This window comes from Perca flavescens, chromosome 17 (assembly GCF_004354835.1).
Source record: "Perca flavescens isolate YP-PL-M2 chromosome 17, PFLA_1.0, whole genome shotgun sequence".
Lineage (NCBI taxonomy): Eukaryota > Metazoa > Chordata > Actinopteri > Perciformes > Percidae > Perca > Perca flavescens.
The window spans coordinates 16,231,979-16,258,793 of NC_041347.1; the positions used below are offsets into that span (position 1 = coordinate 16,231,979).

Below are 26,815 nucleotides of genomic sequence, written 5' to 3' on the forward strand. Positions count from 1 at the left end.
CAACACTCCATGTTACAATTAGCAAATCTAAGGCAATATCTAGTCTCCTATCACAAAATCCATATATTGCCCAGTTCTTCTTCAAACAGATTTTCTGTAATAAAGCACTGCAATTCAGACGTATCACTCTAATAGCAGCATTGTCATATGTTACCAAGACCAGTGTATGAAATATATCATTACTCATTACTCAATGCTGCCCAGAGGTGTCAAGTAACGAAGTACAAATACTTCGTTACCTTACTTAAGTAGAAATTTTGGGTATCTATACTTTACTGGAGTAATTATTTTACAGCAGACTTTTTACTTCTACTCCTTACATTTACACGCAATTATCTGTACTTTCATTCCAGCTTGTCAAAAACACACACAAAAAAAAAAAACTATCCAGAAAAATTGCGCCATCCAGAGAGAGTGAATTTGATTGTGGTTGGATGAGAAGTATAAACATATACCATTCCGACACCCTATTGGTTTGTACGCGATCCATTGCACCTGCACAGACCCTTTGCTAATACGGCACCATTTAATTTAATTTTGACCCTGTGGCCTTAGCAATACACTAGCCGTTCTTTAATGTCGCCTTGTGCTCTTTTTTTTTTTTTTTTTTTTTTAGATCAACTTTTTATTGTTTTATATTTTTGAACATACAGAACAGACAAATACAATTGAACAAGGTGCTTCCTCTTTTTGTGGAGGTGGGGTAGTGCACTATAGGCCCCTGTGGGGCGGGCTAAGCTTTTGTCCTTAATGGCATTTTTTTCCCCTTACATTACTTTTACTTTTATACTTTAAGTAGTTTTGAAACCAGTACTTTTACACTTTTACTTGAGTAAAAAGCTTGAGTTGATACATAGTATGTATACTTCTACTTGAGTAATGAATGTGAATACTTTTGACCCCTCTGATGCTGCCATAATGAAGTATATGCGGATAATTCTTGATATATATTCTTATCAACATTGTGGGAAAAAACACATCTACAATCTTTTTTATTTAAAAAGGAACAACATTGGAAATTTGAAAAAGTATCATTTTCAAGACAAACATTTAACAGATGAATAAACATCAGGGAATAACACAATTGCTGTTCTGCGGATGGTGAAATTTTGTTTTGTCTCTTCTCAACATCCTACAAGACAAAAGAAATAACAGTAAACATTCACATGGTGTCTTATCATTAGAAATCAGAGACACTTGACATATGTTAATGTTAATGTACTTACCATATTTTAATGACAACAGCCAGAGGCATTAATGTAACAACTCCAACAAGTGGCACAGTTGCAAAAGAATACAGTAGATAATCTGAGAAGACAAAATATTCAACATTCAATTTATTAAGAACTGTCACAGAGAGGAGGAGGAAGAGTCATGACCAAAAAAGTCATAAAAAAAATTAAGGTTGGTTACAATAAAGGGCCTTTAATTCATTTGTATAGATTTATTGGATTTTATTTTACCAGTATCACAATCAGTTTAAAGTGCTGAATTTCAAATATGAATTTACCATGTGACCATGTATGAACTTGCTCAGATTCATCAATTTCAGGAGGTTTAGTAGGACCACTGCTGCTTTTCCAAGATTTAACTGAAATACATATGAAAATGCATTTAAATGTTTCCAATTAACAGATGTAACTATAAATTGCCTGTTTTGTAAATCAAAATCCCACTCACTGAAGCGTGATCTATTATGAAACACATCATGAATCATGTTGCACGTCAGTAGATCATTATTGCGCGTTCCCTCGCATGCACAAGGATAGTGAAGTGCTGTGCCCAAAGTGGCCAAGAAGGCAATTTTACATTCAGGATCTGCACCAAGGATGAGAGCTGAATCCATCTGTGTGATACATTCATCATTTTGGAGGTCACTGTGGCTGCATTGTGCTTCTTCAGGGCTCCAGCATTTGGCTCGGAAAGTTTTTAACAGGTCTCTGGTAAATCAGAGAAAAACATGTTTAGGGTGCAGTCTCTGGGTGCTTTGCTTTAGTGTTCAGGGAAAATGCAAAACAAAGAGTTCAAGTTTATTTAACACATACACACACACACACACACACACACACACACACACACACACACACACACACACATATTTATAGATATACATAGATGTGGTGGAAATAAAACAAGATTTAAATAGATATAAGTTTAAACACAAATCAATTAATACTTAGGAACGAGCCTCTCCAACTGCACCAAGATTGTGATGCAACAATTGCCTGTGGACATTTCATCTTAATTAGATGCAAATTGGAGATGTGCTTAAAAACATGTCGGCTGTGACAACACTGAGCCACTAATGGGATGGATTTACATGAAATATAGTACAAATGTGTGTTTCCCAAATGATAAATCCTAATGACCCCGACTTTTCCTCTAGCACCACCATAAGTTTAGTAGTAATAAGTAATAGTAGTTTATAGAATTTAGTAGTAATAGAAATTCGGTACAGACATTCATGTCTCATAACTGTGGTCAACCCTAGACTTTTCATCTAGCGCCATCATCAGGTCAACATTTTAATCTGTCCAATACTTTGGTTTATGACATTCCCATTAGGTTCAGCTGTACCATGTGTTTATTGCTAATACCAACTATTAAGATGGTGTAGAGCAGGGGTCATCAACTACATTTTTTCAAGGGCCAGAATTTTTCTAAGCAGACACTCTGGGGGCCGGACTTTGAAATAAAATTAATTTATACCTAATACGCCTATTCTTGTTAGAAATTTTCACTTTCTTACTGAATTAATGCTATATATATATATTTTTTACATGTATTAGTGTGAGCAAACTCCTAAAAAACATGGAAACTCCATAATGATAACTGGCTCATTAACTACAAAATGATCTCAGACTAGGAGGCAGTTCACTGAGGAGTGATGGTTAAAGTTTGTGATTATGGAAACATTATTGTAGTATGCAGCGTCCTGATTGGTGGAAATGCTTGCAAAAAGAAATGGCTGTTGGCAGGTAAACATGTAACTGCCAAAAGCCCAGCTTTAATGATGAATGACTGATAAGCAGGCTGTGCACTCGCCATGTATGCCTCATTTGCAATGAAAGATGCTGTTGCAAAATAATACAACCAGCATCATCATCATCAAGAATAAAGAATTCGAACATAACAATCGCGTCATTCACGTGCATATGCTGATGTTAACATTTAGCTCAAAGTACAGCATCATTTATTTCATAATATAATACATATAATGACTTCATGATCATCCTCATCAAGTCATTTCTTTTTCAGTATTTCTGCAGTGCCAGACATAGCTCTGACAGAATAACAACATACCTGCAGTGACTGTCCTCAACACACTGGTTAACTGTATCCTGGCAGATTCTGGTCTGCGGTCCACATGTGCCTGTATGCAGAGCAGTTTTCATATCCAGACAGCTCTGATCTAAAGCCTCACACTCACACATGACCAGCATCTCTGCGACATTGTGCGGCATGCTGCCGTAGAACTGCTGAGTCACTTGCTGACAGAGGTCGCGGTCGCACTGTTGTTCCGTGCATGCCCTAAGGACAGGTGCTAGGTACCTGTTGCAAACTGGATCACTGACACAAACTGCCATTTGGTCCAAGCACGATGCAGAACCATTGTGTACTGGAAAAAAGACATGCAGTGGTTGTGTTTTACAGAAACATCCCTTTTATCTTGATTGAATTCAGTAGTCCTAAATCATTTTATCTTTTAATTGAGGGAAATATTTACCATAGCCTATTAAACTACTTGACTGCCAGTCCATCACTGTGCTCCTCCTCCTCTGAGCTTCTGTAACAAGAATTGGAAACATGATCAGCTGTTCTCCAACAAATGCCTTCTGACTTTTGTTCAATCAGTAGCACAATAGTGTTCAATCTTGCAGTACATCAGATCGCCTTCGGTAAATAAAAATGCAATTTCACCTCTAAATGCTTATCTATGAGACTACTGAGAATACTGCACCTGGCTTTTGGTGGCATTGTATGGCCAGCGCTTGTATAGAGTCACAAAGCTCCTCTTCCCAGGCACACACACACCCGTGCAGAGAGGGAAATTGGTCCAGTACAGTCTGGAAGGTCAAGTTACAGACCTCTGAGCCTTTTATTTGGCACCCTTCATCTTGATTTACACAAACACAAGAGGGAGGTAAAAAAAAACAGGATTTTCCATAAGCGAGCAGGGTCTTGTTTGTGCAACAGGTGTTTCCTATGTGCCTGCTGCTCGGATTGGCTCTCTTGTGATGGTTGGATGGTTATATGCAGACAACATAAAGTTCACTATCATCATACAGGATTCCAATGTCAAAACAGATTATATTTAAAAGGCGTGTGATAGCCTATTCATTATAGTTTATTTATTTAGTATTACAAACTTTACTCTAGGCTATTGCCTCAGTTAAAACATTTAAGCCATACTCCAAGAATTCAATTAAGTAGCCTCATGCCCTGAGCCTTCTGAGGAAATGAAATCATTACTTTTATAATGCCATTAGAAAACATAATGATAACACCATGTTCCAATACGTCCTGCAGCAGAAATGGAAAATTTGAAATGTGTTATTTTTACCCTCACAGATGCTGCCGTAAAATGCCTCTTCACTCCACTTGCATAGATTTGACATGCAGGTGTCCACAGCAGCCAAACAGTCAGAAGGTGGAGATGAAATGCTGAAGCTGGATATCTGAGGTATCACAGCTCCTATAATATAAGCACATTACAATCATTTATTTATGAATGTGAATATATTGCATTATATTCATCTACACACAATTTTGATATATTTAGTATTTGTCTTAAGCTGATATAGAGAAGGTATGTTTAATACAAATACATATGCAAGTTTAACATCACTGATTGAAGACACACTTTGGTTGCTTGTACATGCATTACATGCAGCTCTGCTTTAAAGCCTTAGTTTTAGTTAGATTCCCTCTCAACACGCAGCAATGTTAAAATGAATTCAATAACAAGTTATTTTATAGATGGTTGACTCACCAAGAATGACTGCAACTGCCAGATGCATCAGTTGCATGATAGCTGTTGGAAAGCTGTTAGTGGACAACTGAAGCCGTCCTGCATCTGATCTGTGCCTCTCGTTGGTACTTGCTGGTAGCTGGGAAACACCACCCACAGTCAACAGGATGTAACACATTTACTGGAAGCTGCACCTTGCACCATGTAATGAAATGACACACGCAATTCAAGAACAAAACAGAACAAAACAAATCTTTCATGATTCTCTTTTCATCTTCTCTAGCATCTGGTCACCCCCTTCTTACTGTCTATTTTTTGTTATGAGTGTTTTTGTGTGAGATTAAACTAAAGGATAAGAGACAGCAGAAGATAAACAATTTAGTTCAATATATACTTTATTGTTAAAAGATGTGCAGGAATACAGATACTGTGAGGAATAAACAACTAATAAATGCATGTTAAAAGCTCACTAGAAACATCAAGTCAGGGAACTATAAAAAACAAGCTCAGGCAATGTGTGGACAAGGACTATCACAATTTTAAATAACACTAGTACCAGACACTTTAGAGGTATAAACACCAAGTCAGAAAAGAAACTCATTAAATGTGTTTGCACACCATTCTGTTAGGGATTTGGAATTACTTATTCAACTGCATTTGACTGTAAAACCAAAATCCATGTCATATCATGCCATGAATACACTGAATTCATTTAGCTTTCATCAACAAATATAAACCCCTTCACAGATGTAATCATTTATAAAGATACAAAAACAGCAAACTAATGTATAGAGTAACTTTTAGAAAAGAAAGAGACACAAGGAAGTTCCATTTACAGAAATGCAAAATCATCACAAAGCATTGACATACAGTAGGGGTGAAATGTTACTACTTACTGAAATCCACTACCAAAATGTACATTTCAATTACATTATGCAAAAATTTTGGACATTTGGACAGGAGACAGGAATGATGTGGACATTTGGACAGGAGAGGAGGATTTTGTAAACTGTTCCAGTGTGGACCAGGATGGACTGAGGAAGAGGAGTAAATGCGAGTGCATTGTTGTGCTGTTTGCCACAGTGATATCTTTGATGTGCAAAGATCTCACATTCAAGCCAAGAATAAAAACAATCAACAAACAATTAATATGGAATTAAAACTACCAACAGTTACTAATATGCTGTCTTCAGCAAATGCCCCAAATGAAGCATTTGTAGCAGTTTGACCAGTCTCACTTGTTTTCAGCAACAACAACTACTGAGTCTTAAGGCCAATTTATGCTTCTGTGTTAAATCAACACCGTGGGGATGTACGTAGGTGATACGGACCCTACACCGGACCCTATGCTGTGGCCTGACGTTGCGGCGACGCAGACCTACTCATTTCCGGGTTCTCCTCTGTAAACAACATGAAATCAAGACTAGGGTTAACTTTTCCTGCTAGAGCTTTCCGACCATGGTCAGAAAGCACAGGGGACACACTTTGTTTCTCTCACTATGACTCTAGAGTTGCTACTCGCTCCGATGCTAATTATGTCACTCTCTCACTTGCTCTACCACACACTGCCCAAGCATACATACATGACGGCCCTGGTATTCAATTTTTCTTTTCTGCCATTTTCAGGCCTTTTATTTGATAGGACAGGTTAGAAATGTAAGGGGAGATAAAGGGGGAATGACATGCAGCAAAGGGCCGCAGGTCAGAACTGAACCTGCGGCCGCTGGGGTGAGGACTAGGCCTGTGTATATGGGTGTGCGGTCCTGGGCTCCAAAGCTGTCAGTAAAGGTGACTGACAGAAGCATTTCAGTGCATTTCAAAAGGGACATTTTGAATGGACCATTTTATTTTGGTCCACCAGGACGCATTCCAAGACATTCATGCAGGTATCATGTTGAATATTCAGAAGTCTGATAAATGACTTTGATGTTTGACCTGACATGATTTCCATAGTGCACAGAATCATACATTCAAGCCCATGTACACTGAAGACTGACTGACTGAAGATGGACATCTGTTCATGAGGGAGACAGACTACACATCTGATGAATTATAAGACTTATTCTCTATAACACCTTCTCTTCTGTTGTATAACCAGTAAACCAATAAATACATATAAATAAATACTCTGTAATACATATTTTGGCTTCTGAAAGTCATGCAGTCAAAATACTCACAATACAATACAAATATCCATGTGCAATTAAATCAATATAACTTAACCCATATAAACAAAATACATAAGGTATGAGGTATTAAATACTAAACATTCAAAAAGTGTCCTTAGAAAGTTTCAGTGAATTACAAGTGATTGCCATGTCCCACTGTGTTCTGGAAGTGAGAAGGTCTTCAGAAATCAGTGGTCAGTTCTCCAAAGCTCCTAATTTGTGTAATTGTGAAACCAAACATGAAACAATAATTTTGAAACATTATCTTCCTTTGTTTTTATAACCAAGTTTAAACATTTTAATGCCTACCTTAATGATGAGTGTGCCAGAAAAACTCCCCACCTGGATTATAAGACTGACACGATCTGATCTGATATGCGTGACACATTGTCCATGTTGTTGACTTGAGTTGACAGGGACTTCCGGCTGTCTGTGCGTGCTCTGGGCCTCGTTCTCTGGGCTAGATTCTGACCTTGGCAAGAAAAGGCTGCTTTGAACTCCCCACGGAACTTCCCTGGTGACAAACAAAAAAAAACAGAAAATCCACCCAGAAACCATTCAGTTTGAACCTTTTATATGCCAAAAACAGCATTTTTTAGTTTCATAAGGGTAATGAACAGGGTTCAAAATTAGCACCATCTACTAGCCAAATACTGGTAAAATATGCAATTAGCTGGTAGATTTGCTTTACTCACCAGCCAAAAAAACAATATCACTCTATTGAGTGGCTAGTAAAAATTTAACATTCACTAATTGTTTGGCTGGTGGATGAAAAAGTTAATTTTGAACCCTGCTAATGAACTAACAGCTGAGATGCATTTATTACCCCAGTCATTATAAGGGTAATACAATACCTAAAACAGTTGATTAATGTAAGATTTTTTGTGATAAATACAACTTCATCTTAGATTAATATTTGTATATGCACAACATATTATCAGATGAGGAATTTGAACCAGTGAGCTGTATTGTTGTGGCAAAACTGTCCACTGGATGGCAGTAATAAACCCACACAACTGATCTAAAGTGATGAGGCAGGTTACAGACTTACCGCTAAGGAAATTGTAGATGATGGGATTTGCTGCACTGTTAGCATATATGAGCCAATGTGAGAAAGTGAACCATGCATACACTGTCTCTCTGTCATCTGTTTTCTTGAACGTCCCAAAGACTCTGCAGGTAAAGTATGCCATGTATCAGTTAAAGATTCATTTTGGATGATTTTAATGCTATACTGTCACAGTATTTTAAATCAGGATAACAAGCAACAATTCAGTACTTATACTCTATCAGTCATTATTAAACATGAAACTACTAAGGTGAGCTTCAAATGTAGAAAAAGAAATGCAAACTGTGAGCCTTGGTTTATCACAGCATCTGTATTTGAATGGCTTTTCATCTTTGAAGCAGCACAGATAGATATATATAGAAATATATTTTTTACCTTTTCATGACATTGAGCACGCTGATTGGTAGGTAGCACAAGGCGAAAACAAAGAGCACCACCATCAGCATGCGAGCTGCCTTGCGTCGGGCTCGCACTTGTTTGATCTCAGCACAAACCGTGCTGGTCCTGACCCTCACGGGCTCTCCCAGCCCTGGAGTCGGAGCTGAGCACTGGATGGACCACCACTTCCTCTGCCTTACTGATGTGCTCCCAGGAAGCTGTTAATAAAACATGTGCATACATCAGGCATCCTAAACTTGGCTTTGTAAGAGCTGATGTATCACTTTAAAAAAAAAAAAAAAGCGCTGGAATACAAACCTGTTGACACCACAGTTTGTGACATATCTGGATATACGCCAGGACCATGAGACATAAAGGTGCAAAATATGTGACAATGAAAAAACAGGTGTGGTACACCTTTGGGTAGATCTCAGCTGTTGAAAGAATAAAAAAAAATAAAACATCATCATAATTTGATTGAAATCTGTCTGGATAGTGACCGTTAGCTAAGACTTGCCCCCTCAGTTACTGTTGCTATGTCAATCCTTCCGTTCTCTAGCACAGCTCATGTACAACATGGCAGATTTATCACTCAAATTAAGCAGTCATTTTCCAAACAATGGGGCTTTGACTTCACATAAAGGTAATCAAGACCAGGCCTCATTTCTAGCCGACTGTGGATTTTGTCTGCAGAAAGACAATATAAAAAACATGATAATTGCCAAGAAAAAAATCATCCTGTAGAGCCTACATCCTATTTTATGTCTAATTTTTTCTACAGCTGTCTTCATCATTCTGAAACCAGATCACAACAAATGTTGAGGATGATTCATTTCTGCTACCTAAAGAGAAGCAAAAATGGATGTTACTATTTTTAAGTTGCATAACATACATTAGGTAGAGTAGGAATTTGGTGTAAACAGCATTGCTAATCTTGAAACCGATTTTTGTGATATTATGCTGGAGTAGAGTTTACAGAATGAATCTTTAGTTGACAAATCTACTATATTTGAATCAATCCACCTGTCCTGCTGTACTCAGGAATCTCATGTACAGATGTATGTGTAGTCTAACTGAGTCATTTAACAGCATCATTGCAACACTAGTGAACCCTGCATTGAGTGTGGTTAGGTTCACTTCGAGATTGTGGAACCACTGGCGTTTTACTCTATATGCTAAAATCTGAACACCTTTTTTGTGTATTGTGGAATTCTGACTGTTGTAGTCATTTCTTATTGTATGTGTTTTATCTTGTATTTGTTTGTCTTTTGCTATGTTTTGTATTGTGCTATGGACCATTTTTTTATGTGTGTCCTGAATAAAGAATATGATAATGATGATGAATCCCACAATAATATGGGCTTGTCTAATTGCAGTACACTTAAAAAGCCATACATCCTATCATTCTAGAGGTCATAATAGGTCATTTTATACAGCAGAGTTCAGGTTTCCACAAATGCCTCACTACAATGAAATGGCTATATATGGGCAATAACATCATCACACATGAATACAAATGGGCTCATTAAATCCACAAGAGTCTCTACTGTCCAGTCATACCAAGCGTATTTCCAAGACTGTTTAGTGACCCCAGTATACAGAGATAAACAAATACACCATGTGAAAATCACACATTAATACTGCATGGGGAAAACTGGAGCGTTTTTGTCCCAAACTGCATGGGATTAACATCAAGTGGGCATGTCTGTAAAGGGGAGACCCGTGGGCACCCATAGAAGCCAATTTTTATTCCGATATCTTGAGGTGAGAGGTCAAGGGGCCCCTTTGACAATGGCCATGAATTTCCTAACCTGACCTAATTTTAGAGAGGACAAGGTTGGTACCCACTGATTCCTTAGGTCATTTAGTTTCATTTGATACCAGTATCTTCACTCTAGCTTTACCCTCTAAAGGACAGTAAAATCAGCCTAAAAGGATTCACGTTTTTTAAGAAAATATTCGAGCCTGGAGAACCAGAAATCAATTATTAGACTCAATAGAAGTAGCAATTCCTTAATATGATTGCTCTGAAATGTCCTTGAAGCATTTCCGACAGGACATGACATGACAGAAAGAAGGCTTTTAAATGCGGAAAAATTAATGTCAAATTCACATTGTCAAAGCCAATCAAATAAAGTATAGGCTGTGCTATTAACACCATTTCATTCATATCACAGTTTGATTTTAAGTGTTTTAAGGGTCAATGCATTATTTGATAGAAATGATTGTAGCTACCAGGTAATGCATTTTAGATAAGTCATAGTTAAATGTTTGAAATTCACACTGTCAAGCCAAAATGGTTTACATCTGCTAATGATAACCTCATTTGAGAATGAGAAACTGAAGAGATTGATGCATTATTCTGCAGAGCTAATTGTGTAGCTGCCAATAATGCATCCAACCATGTGTAACCATGGTTCAGACTAAGAATGTTTTCAGTTAACAAGATATTAAGGTGTCAACAGACAAAAGACACTAAATCCTCTGGGGTTATAACGAAACACCTGAAGGCTTTTTCCGCATTCATCAATGTTGTAGGTGGTAGTTAATGATTTATATCTCATGTGTCTTTTTATTTCAGAGGCAGTATTTGACAGTCTTTAGAAGTGCATGACAGAGCTGTGAAGCTGTGTTTAACTAAAAAGGTAAAGATGCCAGCAAGTCTGACAGTTGGTTTATCTGAGACGCCACATAATAAAAACTGTGAGCAGCAAAATTGTCAGTGCTATTATACACAAATTGTTTTAGATGTAACACTCACAACAACAAACAAAGGAGGAGATTCCAATAATCCATCCACCCAACTCTTAGTAAGAACACTTACTCATAACAAATAGTGATAGCTATTGACTGGTGTTACCAGTATAAATTTTACATATTTTTTATTTGATTTACTTTGACTTGACAGAGTGAATTTGACACCCGGCATTCTTTTTTTGTTTCCTCTAAAAGCTCCATTCTTGAAGTTTATATCTGTCTGCTTAAAAACACAAAAAAGAACACTAAAGTGTTCGCCCTCAGAAATAAGCCTATTGAGATATTAATCAAGGAAACTTTGGATGTTTGAGTTAATATAAACAGCCAATAATGCTACTAATGTTACTCAGGTACAAGATAACTGGGTATGCTAAAATTTGCAACTTATATTAGAACAGATACACAAACTGTTTAATCCATTCCTTACACAATTGGTCTTGTGTTTTAGGTTTTGGAGAGGTGGTAAAAATACTGCTCTTCACACTCTTTTGGCACTAAGTATTGCTCTTACTGTATGACAGCCCCATTCACACCATTTCAGCCTGTGAAGAAATCCAAAGCGTGACAGGCCTGCTCTGCCGAATCTTCTGTTACAAGTGTCGGTTATTTTCTAAATACACTAAATTGCTGCTTTGAGGTATTTCTAAAGGGTACAGTTCCAATTAATGTAGTTCCAAAGTACTTCTTCCATTAACCTGTTCCTGTCAATAAAGTAAGCAATCAGTGTTTAATAGCTTTCAAATCAATAGCTTGCTCAAATTATTGTAACCTAATGAAGGTGAAATGATTGAAATGCTGTTACTCTTTGCAAGATTCTCCTCCTTCGGGGGCTTTAAGAGACTTATCTTAGCAAAGTCATCCTACTTTATTAGTCCTTGTAAACCCTGTGAACGGTGCTCTGCTCTCAGAATGTTGCCATTTGATAATAAAGTATCAAATGGCAGCTAAATGGCATCAGACACGAAACCTGATTGTAGAACACCAAATATATATATATATATCTATATATAAATATATATAATAACAAGAGAAATTGTGACTGAAAGTTGTCCTTTTAGTCTTTTATTTAGGTCTCAGTATAACCTGTGCATCTGGCAGACATTTGGCACGTTTTCATGTGTTAAAGAGGGATTTGCGAAAACTAACCTCCCCAATGTTCATCACACACTGTGAACAGGCTGGTCATGTTTGTTAGTTCAGGCAGCAGGCTGCTGCACTCCATCACAATAGCTTGAGGGATCATGATGATGCACGACACAACCCAGATGACAACAATACTCTTGCGAGCCCGCTTCGCTGTGCTCTTAAACATCAGCGGGTGGCAGATAGCATACCAACGGTCTTGGGCAATACAACTCAGTGTCAGGACTGACACAGAAACAGAGATGGTCTGGAAGAAAGAAGAAAGACCAGTTAGATGGAGAAAAAACTATTTATTTTACTATTTCAGGACTTCAAAGTCAGAAATCAGAAAATAGACCTTTGGCTTCTTATTTGATGGCTTGCAACTGTGACATACAGTAGGAGACATTCACCTGAATTTGATTGCAAAGTTTGGTTATGGACAAGTAAACATTAATTAAAACATTATTTCAAAAGTTGTAGTTATGGGGATTTGCTCTTAATCTTCGTACTTGGCAATAAGCAAGTATTTAGCCAACAGCCCTCTAATAGAACTGTCAGCTGTTTTTCTTTTTCCGTGATCCACCGGCACTGTAAAGTCCCAGAGCGAGTCTGCAGGGTTGGGGGGTCACAGACAATGTTCTTTGTCTTCTTCCTGAATCTGAATTACACACCTGCCTCGCTCTTAAGGAGACTTTGGGGAAGGCATAGTTGTAGCAGATGAAGCAAGATTTCAATTATGGACCTGTGGAATTAGACTATAATGCATGAAAAACTTCCTATTTTGAAGACGCTCTCATTCCATTTAAGCGTATTGCAGATGGTTGTCTCCAGTGAGTCCTACTGGTTCACAGCAGCGGCATAAAATTATTGTGGGAGATAAAGCTGTGGGTTCTGGTGGGTTCATGTCCTGTGGGAAATAAATGCTCCGCTCCCTCAATTTGAAATGTTTAGCTTAAGTATGCCAGCAGTGAACTAAATCACCTTTGCTGACTAATTTCCTTTATTTAAAAGGTCTAAAAGTGAGAAAAGAAATCCTTGCCTTGTAAAAATAGAAACCACAGGGAGTGGATCATGTTCTTCCAGCATGAACAATAGTTTGGTATTAAGTTACCCATAGATAGAGATGTTATGATATCAGTCTAGGGTCTTTAGAGAAGTGGACAGGGCCAGACGGACACGTCACATGAGGGGGCTTGTTGGTTGATCTGAACCCCTCTTAGGTAGGAAAGCATGCACTCATCCAGGCCAGTTTAGGACTCGCTCTCACGTTAAATGTATCACACAGGGAGAGAAGACAATAACATTAATGTTAGGCGCTAGGTTAGCCTTTAGTAGCTGTGTTTCTTTGTTAATACGAGCCCAGGTTAGCTTAGAATTGTGACAGAGATCATAGATGAGTTTAATTCTGTTATAGTTTAAAATATAGGCCCTCTTCTGCATAATGCTTTGTGTATGGCTTTTGTTGAACCGTGCAGTGAACCCATCCAGTGTATTGCAGACCTTCAATACAAACTAAGCCTAAGCAGCTTTAAGCTTTCATTCAAGTCTTCCAATATGTTTTTCTTGTGCTGCCTTGAGCCAATTCATATTGTTTACTACAATATTTGATTAACTGTAAATACAAACTGAAGATTTAAACTGTGTTGCTGCAGTTTCAACAAGTCAACATTCATTCATGACACAGTTTCCTCAACCGCTTTTATAATTTCTTTCAGGAATCAATTATGTCATTGGGTGTACAACATTCTTTACTGCAGATGGAGATAGCAGAACAGTTTCATTCTTTGAGATGATCCCCCTGAGGCAATATACCACTGCAGCACAGAAAACCTAGCAAAATGTCATATGAAACGTAGGGGGAACTGAAGTAATTCCCAATTGGGAATACATCGGGGACAAAAAGATCATCATTGATTTATAAAAGCAGTATGAGATGGCCCTTTCCAAATACTGTAGCAGCAGTAGCAAAGCACACAGCAGCAAGCACAGTAAATGTGACCACGAAGGGCTTCAGATAGGTCGCTAATTCAGTACCATGAGGTGTAAGGTGTGAGGTGTGACTTGGTAAGCCATCAGCCAGCCCAGCAGACCAATTTGTCCCATGTCTGGAATAAATTCAGTGTCTGTAACCCCTGTGGTTTAAAGTTGCATCCATCCAGCATATGATGTTCATCACACCGTACTTTGGTTGAGGTAATCACTTTGATACCGGTGTGTGTATTGAATACAGCGGGATATATGCAGGATCGTGTAAAATTTTTCCATTTTTGGTCCACTCTCTCAATACTGATGTACTGTATACAGTACTGTATACAGTACATCAATGTGGCCTGCAGTGTACTATGAAATGGATGGTTCTTTTTGGCCGATGTGTTGACACAGTGGAGGCTGATGCTGCAATGGAATTTAAAAAGCAAAAGACTTGCCCAAGGCATTGAATCACCATGGAATAACATCAAAGGCCCCATGAGATGTGAAAAAGGTATCCTCATAAATACAGACAGAAAATTGTAAGAATAATAGAAAGAGGTCTTTTTCCTCACCTTTCATAAAGAATTAAGCAGAGCATTCAAAAATGGCCAGCATGTCTCTCTCTCTCTCTCTCTCTCTCTCTCTCTCTCTCTCTCTCTGGTAGCCATTTGTTTGCTTTGTTGCTTTGAAACATTCATTCAGCCATGCACATGTCTACATTACTGATATCCAATAGTGCTTTATTTATACACTCTCATATTCATAAACATGTCTTTATGGTTCAGATCAGGTCAAGATTTCAAATATCCTGTTTGAAAAAGTTGATCTCTTACCTGCAGATAAGGCACAATTTTGCAAAGAGTCTTTCCAAAGAACCACGTCTCGGTGATGTCTACCACGAGACTCGCAGGCAGGCAGATGATGGTAACCAAGACATCGGCAAAGGAGAGATTTACTATAAAGTAGTTGGTCACGGTGCGCATGTGACGGTTTTTCAACACTGCAAAGCAAACTGAAAATGATGCACAATCAAAGACCACCCAATAAAGGCTCATATTTATCACATGAGTGCAGGTATTTAATGTTGATCACCAACTGTCTTGACGGAATGTTGTCAATGACAGAATTTTAATTAAAAATCAAGGTTATTGTTTGTTATTGTTGTTTATGTCTTTGTTCCTGTTGGCAAAATATGAATCAATCAGAAATTTGCATGACATTTAAATGTGAATGTGTTAGTGTGACATTGCATGCTGAGACTGTCATAGTACAGTGTTCTCTCATTTGGCAAGGTGAATTATCAACATTGTTCAGCTGCTTTACATGTCTCATGGTAACTACATCTAATCCAGTGTCCAGAATTGGCAGATAAACATATTGGTTTTAAAGTCACATCATTTTCTATATACAGTATCATCAGACCATTGTCTTGATGCAATATATAATATGCAACAAATGTAATCATTACAAATAAACAACAGTTCCTTTGATTTTTAAAATAAACTCCATAATGAAATAGCAAAACATAAAGTTAAACCTTTTTGCATTATTGTGTCTTTTAAAGAGACAGTGCCTTGAATATTAGCTGCCTAATTTCTCACTGTTGCTTTGCCTGGTGAAGCACAGCTTGTTAGTACATTTAAAAGTTATATACAGTGAATTTAAAAAGAAGATTAAGGAACATTACCATTCATGTAACATTATTCAAGCAATTAAACAATTTCTCCACATTTTTTAACATTACATGCAGTATAATCTGTATCTACTGCTTTATGGTTTGACCTTTGCAGCACATAAAATGTAAAATGTTTATGTACTGTGTATCATTTATTAAAAAATAACATATTTGGTACGTGCTTGTCTGCCCATCACACATTTGTTGTTTGTAGTCTATAGTTAGTCTGTCCTGTCATACTGTCTATTTGGTAAAAAAAAAAAAATCTAAATGTCCAGCGTAGCAGTTAATCATGTATTGCTTTTGGAATATATGAAGCATCAATAATTAATAATTGTTTCCGACCCTCCATGCTCTAAAAAGAGACTACAGAACTACAACAAAGTACGACAGTCAGACAGGTTGTAAGCGAGAGAGAAAAAAGTAACTGTTTGTAAAAGCATTTTGCCTTCCTTTGTTTGGCAGTGTGTTCTGTAATTTCTTAAGACAGCAAAGTAGCCTACATCACTTTCTTTTAACTGCAAAAACTATATTGTGAACATGAGTACATAATGTATAAACATAGCATGCAACTGGGGCACAGCTGTCTTGATTCTTGAGTAATTCATATTCATTCATACATGGTGTAACCTGTCTGCAATACGAATGTGTAAAATGACAGAGAGAATTTGGATGGTGGGTGGGAAAAGTTTCTCTACACCAAAAAGTATGCATGCTTCTAAAAAGTATTTTTATTTGAATTATTTTAAGTGGTTTTGCTATAAAAAGTTGACTCAGAGACCAATGTGTACTGTTAATAGACAGATAGAAGAGGCCTTCTTTGGGTAAATAAGCCTTCTACCTATAATTCAGTTTTCTACCACTCCTGTACATGTATGCTGCATGATTTATGCATCAGATAATATCCATTGTCTAATATGAATCTGCTACCTGACTGTCAGTGGACTCTTTAGTCAGCTTCTCTGTATTTTTCTGTGCACTTTAGATTAATTGGTGTTGATTGACTGGTGTCAGATTTACGTGTTTGAAGTGTTTTCTTATGTTCACTATTTATTTTTTAAGCCCCACATGTGATATAATCACTTTAAAATGCAGACATGATACTGCAGCAGATTATACAAGAAAAATAATAATACGCTGTGACTGTAACTAAACACAATGTCAAAGATAGGATGCATTCAAATGAAATTATTTTTTTAAGCATATCTGATCAGCTGGGGATATCAGAAGCTGCTACAATAACAATAAAGATGTAAAGTTACTAAAACCAAAAGAGTAATATTCATAACATCTCCTTCAGTATAAATAAACATTCTGGCTGCATGCTCTTCTTTTGTGCATCAACAGTTACGGTAAGCTACTGAAGTTGGATGTTTTTTTTTCTGCTGGGAGAAAGACATGAGTAAGCTCCTTTTCATCCACCGTGTCTCGGTTACAGCTCCCCATGCTGCTACAGGAACCAAGCTGCTACAGGCGCTATCACCAAAACACAGACACACCTAGACCACATCTCATCTTTAAAACCGCACATGAAAGAACACATTATCATTAATCCCTGGAGGATGGTTGGATCCACATTAATGCAAGCTAAGGCACTATTGGGACTATTATGTACTGTATTTTGTGAAAAATATTGGAATAAAAAGTAGGAAAAAGTAACTTTCATAAATACACATGTGAATATCTGCAAGAAAAACAAAAAATATGAATGAGACAGTGCTACAACTTGAAAGTTCCTACCTAAAAATGTTTGGTTTACATAGCCATAATTTACTGTCTGTGTCCCTGCTTTAAAGTTTAACCACAAAACTTGTGTAATCATGTTTTTATCATCTTAGAAACATTTCAAAAATATGATCCATCGCAACTTTAAAGACACAGAGACCATTTGATATGCCTTGATCTCATCACGCCTGAATTATTGCGACAACCTCTTTACTTGCTTGAACTAAAAATCTATGAATTGACTCCAGATTGTATAAAAGTCAGCTGCCAGGCTTTTAACCAGAACCAAGAGACGTGATTCATGCCACTCCCGTTTTAGCCTCTTTACACTGGCTCCCAGTATGTTTTAGATTTTCAAAGATTTTACTGATCACTTTTAAGGCTCTTCATTCCTCACCAGAGGTGTCAATTCCAGGTCCAGAAAGTAAAAGTCCTGCCATGTGTTTATTCCACCAATGAACTCAGCCAGCTGATTTCACTACTATTTTTTGTTTTTCTTGCAGATATTCACATGTGTATTTATGAAAGTTACTTTTTCCTACTTTTTATTCCAATATTTTTCACAAAATACAGTACATAATAGTCCCAATAGTGCCTTAGCTTGCATTAATTAACTCTTATATTTTAGATTCTTCAAAGTAGCCACCCTTTCAGCTTTTTTATTAATAAGGGAAAAAAGTCCACTAATTAACCCTGACAAAGCACACCTGTGAAGTGAAAACCATTTCAGGTGACTACCTCATGAAGTTCATTGAGAGAACACCAAGGGTTTGCAGCGCTATAAAAAAAAAGCAAAGGGTGGCTACTTTGAGGAATCTAAAATATAAGACATGTTTTCAGTTATTTCACACTTTTTTGTTAAGTACATAATTCCATATGTCTTCATTCATAGTTTTGATGCCTTCAGTGAGAACGATAGTTACGTTATTGTAACTCCAGATTCTATGAGTATAGGCGTAGCCCTCTAAGGCTACGCTATTGGGTTTATCCCTTTGCGCATGCGCAGTCGTGAAGATTTTCTTTCCCGCCCTTGCATACAGTACGGGTATGTAGCCGGTCCGGCAGACTGTGGGGCAGAGGCAAACATTGCTGGAAGTCGTGCGGATCAAGGGTGTTGACGGATTGCCGTCTGTCTGCCCAGCTGCCATCCCCTTCCCCGCTAGCCTGACAAACCAGAAAAGCTTCCGCCCGCCGGTTAAGCTCTTTAGATGGCAGGCAGGCGCAGAACTGGCAGGAGGTGTCGGGGGCGAGAGCCGGGCCCGCGTGAGCGGCACCGAGGCAGGTCTCGCAGCGGGGATGGAGGTCCGGCGGCGGGATGTTGGAGCAGAGGCAAACACCGCTGGAAGTCGAGTTTGTCTTCATACTGCTAGCTTGAAGAAAAAGTGGGAGATGAACAATGGGTCCGCTCTGTACATATACAGTATCTGCGGACGTAGTTGAAGCCCGTACTGTACGCAAGGGCGGGAAAGAAAATCTTCACGACTGAAGGGATGCGCGAAGGGATAAACCCAATAGCGTAGCCTTAGAGAGCGAAGCCTATACAAAATAGAATCTACAATGTAAATAGTCATGAAAATAAAGAAACACATTGAATGAGAAGGTGTGTCCAAACTTTTGGCCTGTACTGTATATATATACTGTATATATATATATATATATATATATATATATATATATATATATATATATATATATATATATATATAATATTATGTTTTATTATGTCAATGACCACAATTTAGAGTCAATTAAGCCTGCTTTTCTAATAGGCCTGTCTGTAATAACTTGTGAGTGAACTCTTTCTAAAGTTGTTTCTGCAGTCGATTGCACAAGAACGTCTTCCTATTTCCACATCTCATTAATAACCTTTGTAGAAGCAACATAAGGGCAAGACATCTTATACAGCATACACAAGAAAAATACAGTTTTTTCTTCCTGTAAAGTCCAAAGTGTTTTATCCTGAACTCTGTGTGCACAAAAGGTTTTTTGGTTTGTTTTGTTTTCGCCTATAATCAACTTGCAGGTCTGCCAAGCTAACTACCGCAAAATCAGCAGTGAAGTGTGTCGATATCTGAGTGTTTTGTTTCACCATCACCAACCACTGCTCTTTCTGCTGCCAAACACTCAAACAAAACAGAGCTGAGGCCCGTCAATACCTGTCAAAACACCTGTCAAAACACCTGTCAAAACACCTCTTCTTTTTAGTCCTCTACCTCTGCCATAATGGATGATTCGAGGATCCTCAATGATTAGTCTTTGTCTTTGTCCTGCCTATTGTTGGCCCCTTTAATCAATCCTTTCTCAATTAGGTTAGTTAGGTCCTGACACAGCATCCTGTTTCAAATCAGGTCAAACCATTATAGGAGGAATATTTCAATTTTAAAGCCATTTGATTTCAGGTCAAGGACAAGCAGAGTGCAAAGAGTGCACACCCAAAAACTATAAGCACATTCTGGTCTGACTTTGTTGTTTTTTTAATTTGAAAAGCCTAATAAATATTTCTATCTAAATCTAAATATTATTCTATTAAAATAATTTGCAGCACCTGGTACAGCGATCGGTACAATTGGTACAATTGTCCAGGACCATCATTGAGCAATAATTGACTGACAATATATCTTACTGCATATCAATGTGTAAACAAACTCTGAAAAAGTAGTAAAAAAAACGGCCAATACCAATTCCTGACATAAGTCATTAATCAAAGTTTCTGACAAATGTTTCACCAGTATTAACCAAAACATTTGTCCACAATGTATCTCACCTTTTCTCATCTCGTTTTTCTAAGAAGAGACAATTTTATTTGGAATAAAAATCACTCTGTTTTGGACAACCAGGCTAACAGTTAAATATGTTAATTTAGGTCAATTTGTGGATAATTATCAATCAAAATGTGGATAATTATCAATTAAAAATGATAGATTCTGCACACCACAGTGCTGCTGCCATTACAGCTCCGTTATGCAGTGTTTTTGATGGTCAAATTAAATCCCTGAAACATGAACAGGTTGCTTGTTGTACTCTGTGTAACACCAAGGACCATGCTGGAAATAAGTATTTTACTTTAGCATGTTATCCTTTGGATTACTGTTTTATCGTCTTGATCAATCAATCAATCAATCAATCAATTGTTCAGCACATTTAACTGAGGAACTTGGGTTAAACAACTACATATTGCTTCCATGTACTTTTATATCTGTTTTTGTAATATTTTCACATTTTTCAGTGTTACTGAATAACACTGAATTCCAGTAACACCAGTATATTATTGCTTATATTTATTATGTATCATAGTTTTAATAATACTTTTAGTTTTCTTCATGAGTACACAGCTGTTAGGAGTTAATTTCTTTACTATACCCATTTAGGGTAGGTTACTTTACATTTTTGAAAATGTTATTATCTGGGCCTTATTTCCTATTTTTTTTAATATCAATTTGTTGTATTATATTTTATTCATTTGATTGATTATTTCACTATTCTGCTTTTTTGGTAAAAAACGTTTCGTATTATATATTAAGCTCATTTCAACTCAGGAATCCAGATTTTTTTCTCATATTATATGTTCTGCTCACTCCACTCTTGATATTTCCATGTTGGATGTAATTGGCTGTTTGTTACAAACTCTTTCTTGTTCATGTGAACATGATAATCTGCCTTGTGTGACTGGTTATTCCAAATCATGTTAGGTTTAGTGAAGCTAGATAACAAGCTGATAGCTTGCTTGTGTCGTTATAGGATATAGGAATGACTTTCTTTAGTTATGTTTTACACACCAGGTTTTGCTTCAATCATAAATACTCAAATGTCTTTCTATACGGAGATTTGCCTTTCAAAATAACAAAATAATATATTTACAAAATAATATTATTATACATCAGTCATGTTTACTAGCACACATTAGCATGCAAAAGTGGTTCATTTGGGAATCAGTTATTATTTTAAAATGCTGTTTCATTCAAATCCTCACTAAGCGAGCCAGATCTAAGATGTTGGCACACACACACAAAGAATGATCTGGTCTGTATCTAATGAACTGATCACTATTTAGTAAATAATTGGCTTTTAATCCACTTAAGACTTTTGTAGATCTGCTGTGGCCCACAGCAACAGTTATGTGCACCTACAACAAAGATATAACCCCTCTTTGATCTCCTGTTATTGTGGTCATAATTAAATGAATGCAGTACTAAACCCAAAGGCATGCATCTGATGCTGTGCTGCTGGCTGAACGAGGTGTCCGTCTATAGAGCCTGTAACAAAAAGCAGTTTTAGTGGTATACCATGAACTGAAAAATAAATAATTCACTTTTGTTTGTCTCTTTGTTAGGGGCTCACCAGAGGTGCAGATACCAGTAGCTTTTGCAGCCCTGACACATTCAAGACACTGTGGGTTATTGGCAAAAGCCTCCAACTGGCATGTGATTGGCCACCTTTGGTGCCCACCTACTAGAATCTTAACATATAGGTAATTAGTTTGATAATAAATTGACCTGAATTAAAAATGTTTTGCCACTTGGGGCCAGCACAAACAAGCAGTAGATACAACATTGACATATTATCAAGTTACAACGTTGATATGGTAAACATGTTAGCAATTGTCTATTTAAACATCCAACAGACACCAAGTGACATTAGTATTCATTTGGAGTCATGTTTGTGTCTACCTGATGAATGTAAGTCATAGTAATAGTGTGATTTCATTTCAGTGATAATGCTGCTGCAAACTTATGGGGGTGAGGGAGCATCCCTCCCTCCAAATGCTCTTTGAGAAAATCTATAGTTAAACAGAATACAAACTACTCCCATCAGGTAGACATTATAGGGTTCCAAATAATTACAGGAGAATCTCTTAGACTCAGGATATAAGGAGAGTGTGATATGAGGGGCTTGTTGCACATATTTTAATGTATGTCTGTGCTATGCACTTTACGTCTGTTACCACTTTATAATGGTATGTACTTTTTGTGTGGCAGCCTTTATGTGCAAGACAAATTTGCCTACAAATAAAGTAATTTTGAGTCTTAAAGCTACTTTGTGTAAGAATTACCCATTAGCAGCAGCTGTGAGTTGAAAACGTGAAAGGCGGAGCAGTATAGCCTGTATGTCCCTTACCGGCTAACGTATTTCAAGATGGCGCATCATTATGGAGCGTCTACCCCAGTTCATGCAAACGCAAATGTAAAATTCCAAGCTAATAGGAATACTTGAAATTGATGGTGGTGGTCAATATTCATGAAAAAGGACAAGTTTGTGAAGGGCAATACAGATTTTGATAATGAATAACTAAAAACGTTACACACTGGGCCTTTAAATCAAAAATCAATAGAAAACAAAGTCTGGGGCACAAATTTACAAAGAAATGGAAGCTAAGATGTTTTTATAGACCTTGATGCTACGTTTACACGTGGACGGCTATTTTCATAAACGGACGTTTCAACCTCCCGTTTTCAGAAAAGTGTTCGTTTATATGTACCCGTGTATATATGCCGTCAATGCAGTCAAGAGCATGCCAGACCTGTAGGTGGCAGTGTAACGAGAAGCTCAAGCCCACGTTAGCCAATCAGAATCCCGACAATAGCAACAACAGCAACCAATCACGTCCTCCTTCTCTCTTTCGGCTGCCTAAACCTCCGTTTGTCTCTGTTTACATGCAAACGTGCAAACAAAGTTTTCCAAGATCTCCACTTTGGACGGAGTTTTTAGAAATAATCGTTTTTCTGTGATAAAAACAGGGTTTTCGTGTAAATGAGAGGCCAAACCGCAGGAAAATATCTGCGTCTTCCCTTCGTATAAACGGGGCTTGAGTGTGCTATTTACAAATGTTTTTATTGTGCTTTCTCATTTAATGGAGACAACTGTAATGAGAACCTGTCAGCTGTGGCTCTGACACTTATGGCCCGGCTGATGAAGCATGCCAGGACTCGCCCAATATCCCCTGCAGTTGTTGGACAAACCATTGCAAATTTCACTGTAAAATAAAAATAGGAGTTAGATTGCCGGAGAATCTCTGCATGTATAATATATGAAGTTAGGCATATTTAGGTTGTCTTTTTATGTGGGCGAAAGAAGACAAACTGGTGTGTTTGCTGCTCATTTGTGGTGTTCACATCTTTCAATTTTATAAAATACAGTACAAGCCTGGTGCAATGTGTGCTTTAAGGGCCAAATGAAGAATGTGTCACCTGCTGACCTTACAAAGTCAATATGAAATGTTGAATGATTAGTTTTGTGATCAATATTAGTGTCTGATTACTGCAACCCCAACATTGTCTGCATGTCTTGTTACGGCACTACTCATGAATGGACTGGTGTTCTTTATAAAATATAATTTTTTTCCTAGTTTTATTTGGACTGGGTGTGTCATCCAAAGTTTGCTTAACTCTGAATAATGGGACTAAATTATGCACAAGCAATTACATTTTGGTTAGAAGGAATGAGCATTGTTTAATCAACGTGTCATGTACTCAAATAAAACTTAAAAATTGGTCCGGTTTGGTTTGCAGGGACAGCAATTATGACCAAAATGTGTTTTTGATTTTTTTTAAATGTTCCAGTGGAGAAATAATAGCTTCAGATAAACAAAGAGGGAGGACGAATCCTACAGTGAGATGAACAGCAGGCATTCGCACAAAACACCATTAGGAGTTGAGATTGAGATGGATCAAACTGAGCAGCTTGTGACATTGGAGCTTTTGCTGGGCACTACCAGTGGACTCCCTCACTGGTACAAAAAAAAATCTTCCAAATAAATTGCCCCCATATGAAGCAGTGGCAATAAAAGTCAGAGAAGCAGCTGCAAGGTCACTTTGAGTCCCCTTTAAGTTAAATTCTAATTGCTCCTGCTCACAACAATTTCCTCATATTCTGAGTCTGCATTGATCAAGTGTCAATGGATTTCTCAAATACGCATGAAAACTATGAACGGCAACGAAACAGCCCTATGGATGGATAACAGATGAATGACAGTATTGTGAATTAAGACGTCAATCTGTGTGTGCAAAAGACTAAGACGTCAATCTGTGTGTGCAAAAGACTTTTTTACCTCATTCTTGCATTGAGAGCAAAGTATTCCCGCTCACAATGTAAAACAATGATATAATGTACACAATCTGTATTTTTAAACACACTGTGGGGGTCCAATTCTGAACATGTCGATCTGCATTGAGAGACGCGCTCGGACTATTATCCTTCTCCATCAGCAGCTGCGATTCCACTGAACATCAAAAGACAAACTGGAGTATTTTATATTTTGAATCACTGTGGCAAAGCTTTCTTTTCCTTATAGCAATATGCTCATTCACGTTCTCAAGAAGTTGTCCTACTTTTGCCGGGCTAATTAGCCTACGCATGAATGGAAAAAGACAACAACAAAAAAATGACAATAGGCCTATATCAAAACTTACCCAGCGAGTTTCCAATGAGTGAGACGAAGAACACAATAATGTAAGCCACAATGAGAACCCATTCATACTGCTTGGGGTGTAAGTACTCTCTCCAGATGTATCTCAGAAGTTCGTCCTCATCCACAGGGTGCAGATGTAACTCCGTGCTGTTGGCCACATGTGCCGAGGATAAACAATCCTCGCAATCCAAATTCCCAGTGATCCCAGACATCCTCCGAGGTGTTTATGTGGCGCTTGTATTCCTGCCGTTAGTCTGCACTGACCTCAGGTTGTAGAGCAGCACACTGCCACTGTAGTGCGATAACAGTGCGCTTCACAGCAGACCTGTCAGTGTGACGCTGATTTCTCCTCCGTCTCCATACACCAACACAGCGGATTGTTGGGAGCAGCTATGAGCTACGTCAATAACCCACTATATAATTCCCAAGAAATGGGATGGGAAAGCCTTGATGGAGCAGAGAGATTATAGGGGTAAAATTCTGTTTCGTGCCGGTCCTGGTTGTGTGTGCTTACTTGTTATTTTCTGGTATGAATATTAAACAATTTCCCCCACTGGGGATGTGTCCCTTGTAAAAACTGCGTTTATGGCACATTATAATTTCGGTATTTTATGCAAAAGTTCTCTCCAGATTATTATTAGTTTTGATGTTAAATTCAACCTTAGATTTAGCTAAGAATCACATTTGCCTTTGATGGACATGTTAATGTAAGCAAAGTACCTTGACTGGATAACGAGCTGAAGCAGCTTTGTCTGTTTTATATTCAGGGCAGAACTTTATTCGGAGCCTTTTAATGAGCAATGGATGCTCTAAGGATGACTTGAGACAATCTCCTAAACTTGCTTTATCAATTTGCAAGAGCTGTCAACCCTGCCTGCCTGAACACAACAGTGCACTTTATTAAAATGAATTGGCTAAATTCCCCCAAAATGGGGGCAAAATGTTGTGATATCAACAAACTCGTATAATGACAGTAAAAGTGTATACCAAATTATGGAGAAAATATGAGTTTAAAATGAAAAATTAAACAAACTAAATGAGGTAAATTAATATTGTTTTTTTAATGTCATTAAGAGTCCCATCTTTGGTGCGTTCACTGTCTCAAGCTGAGGAATTCTGCAATGCAATTGGTACAAAGTAGCAGGTATCTGCTCACAACACCCCAATGTATTCCAGGGTCTTGTTTGATGGAGAGAAAATTTGTTTTCCTGGGCTTGTTGAGGCAGCAAATTCTGATGTTAATGATGACAGTGAGAAAAGAGGCCTCAGATGATGAAAGTGGTGTAAGAATTTTAAGTATTTGTTCGTCCATGCATGGTGTCATCTTTTGTTGTGCCGATGCGATGTCCACACACTGTGATATTCACTAACAAAGACCACAGCAATAAAGAAATAGGTTTAGAAAATGTGATGTAGGTAGGAGGGCTTAAGGTTTCGGAGAGAGGGATGAAGGTTGATGAGATAAGGGATGGAGGGAGAAATCTGGGTGGTGGACGGAAGGACGATTGATGGTAGACCAGTGTCGCTGAAGGCAGGAAGACAGGAAGACAGGAGGGAACTGTGAGTGGAG

The 26,815-nt window shown here is 37.7% G+C and overlaps 1 protein-coding gene across 1 annotated transcript; it reads right to left on the reverse strand.

Annotated features, from left to right (window-relative positions):
* Positions 1-1,068: 1,068 nt before the first annotated feature.
* LOC114572529 (orexin receptor type 2-like) lies at positions 1,069-25,586 on the reverse strand. Its single transcript, XM_028604201.1, has 16 exons — positions 25,247-25,586; positions 15,274-15,452; positions 12,491-12,734; positions 8,906-9,021; positions 8,585-8,805; positions 8,192-8,313; positions 7,503-7,654; positions 4,994-5,111; positions 4,565-4,696; positions 3,962-4,117; positions 3,728-3,787; positions 3,304-3,619; positions 1,681-1,940; positions 1,511-1,591; positions 1,227-1,308; positions 1,069-1,132 (listed from the first exon to the last, which is right to left on the reverse strand). The coding sequence occupies exons 1-16, from the start codon at positions 25,455-25,457 to the stop codon at positions 1,069-1,071; spliced, it is 2,514 nt and encodes an 837-aa protein (XP_028460002.1). The 5' UTR covers positions 25,458-25,586.
* Between the last annotated feature and the right edge of the window lie 1,229 nt (positions 25,587-26,815).

Excerpts from the sequence above, each read along its gene's own strand:
- LOC114572529 (XM_028604201.1), bottom strand. The coding sequence starts at position 25,457 with ATGTCTGGGATCACTGGGAATTTGGATTGCGAGGATTGTTTATCCTCG. Across the intron at positions 9,022-12,490 it reads GTGTGATGAACATTGGGGAG|CTGAGATCTACCCAAAGGTG; the intron begins GTTAGTTTTCGC and ends TTCTTTCAACAG. Across the intron at positions 3,788-3,961 it reads ACAATGCCACCAAAAGCCAG|AAGCTCAGAGGAGGAGGAGC; the intron begins GTGCAGTATTCT and ends TTCTTGTTACAG.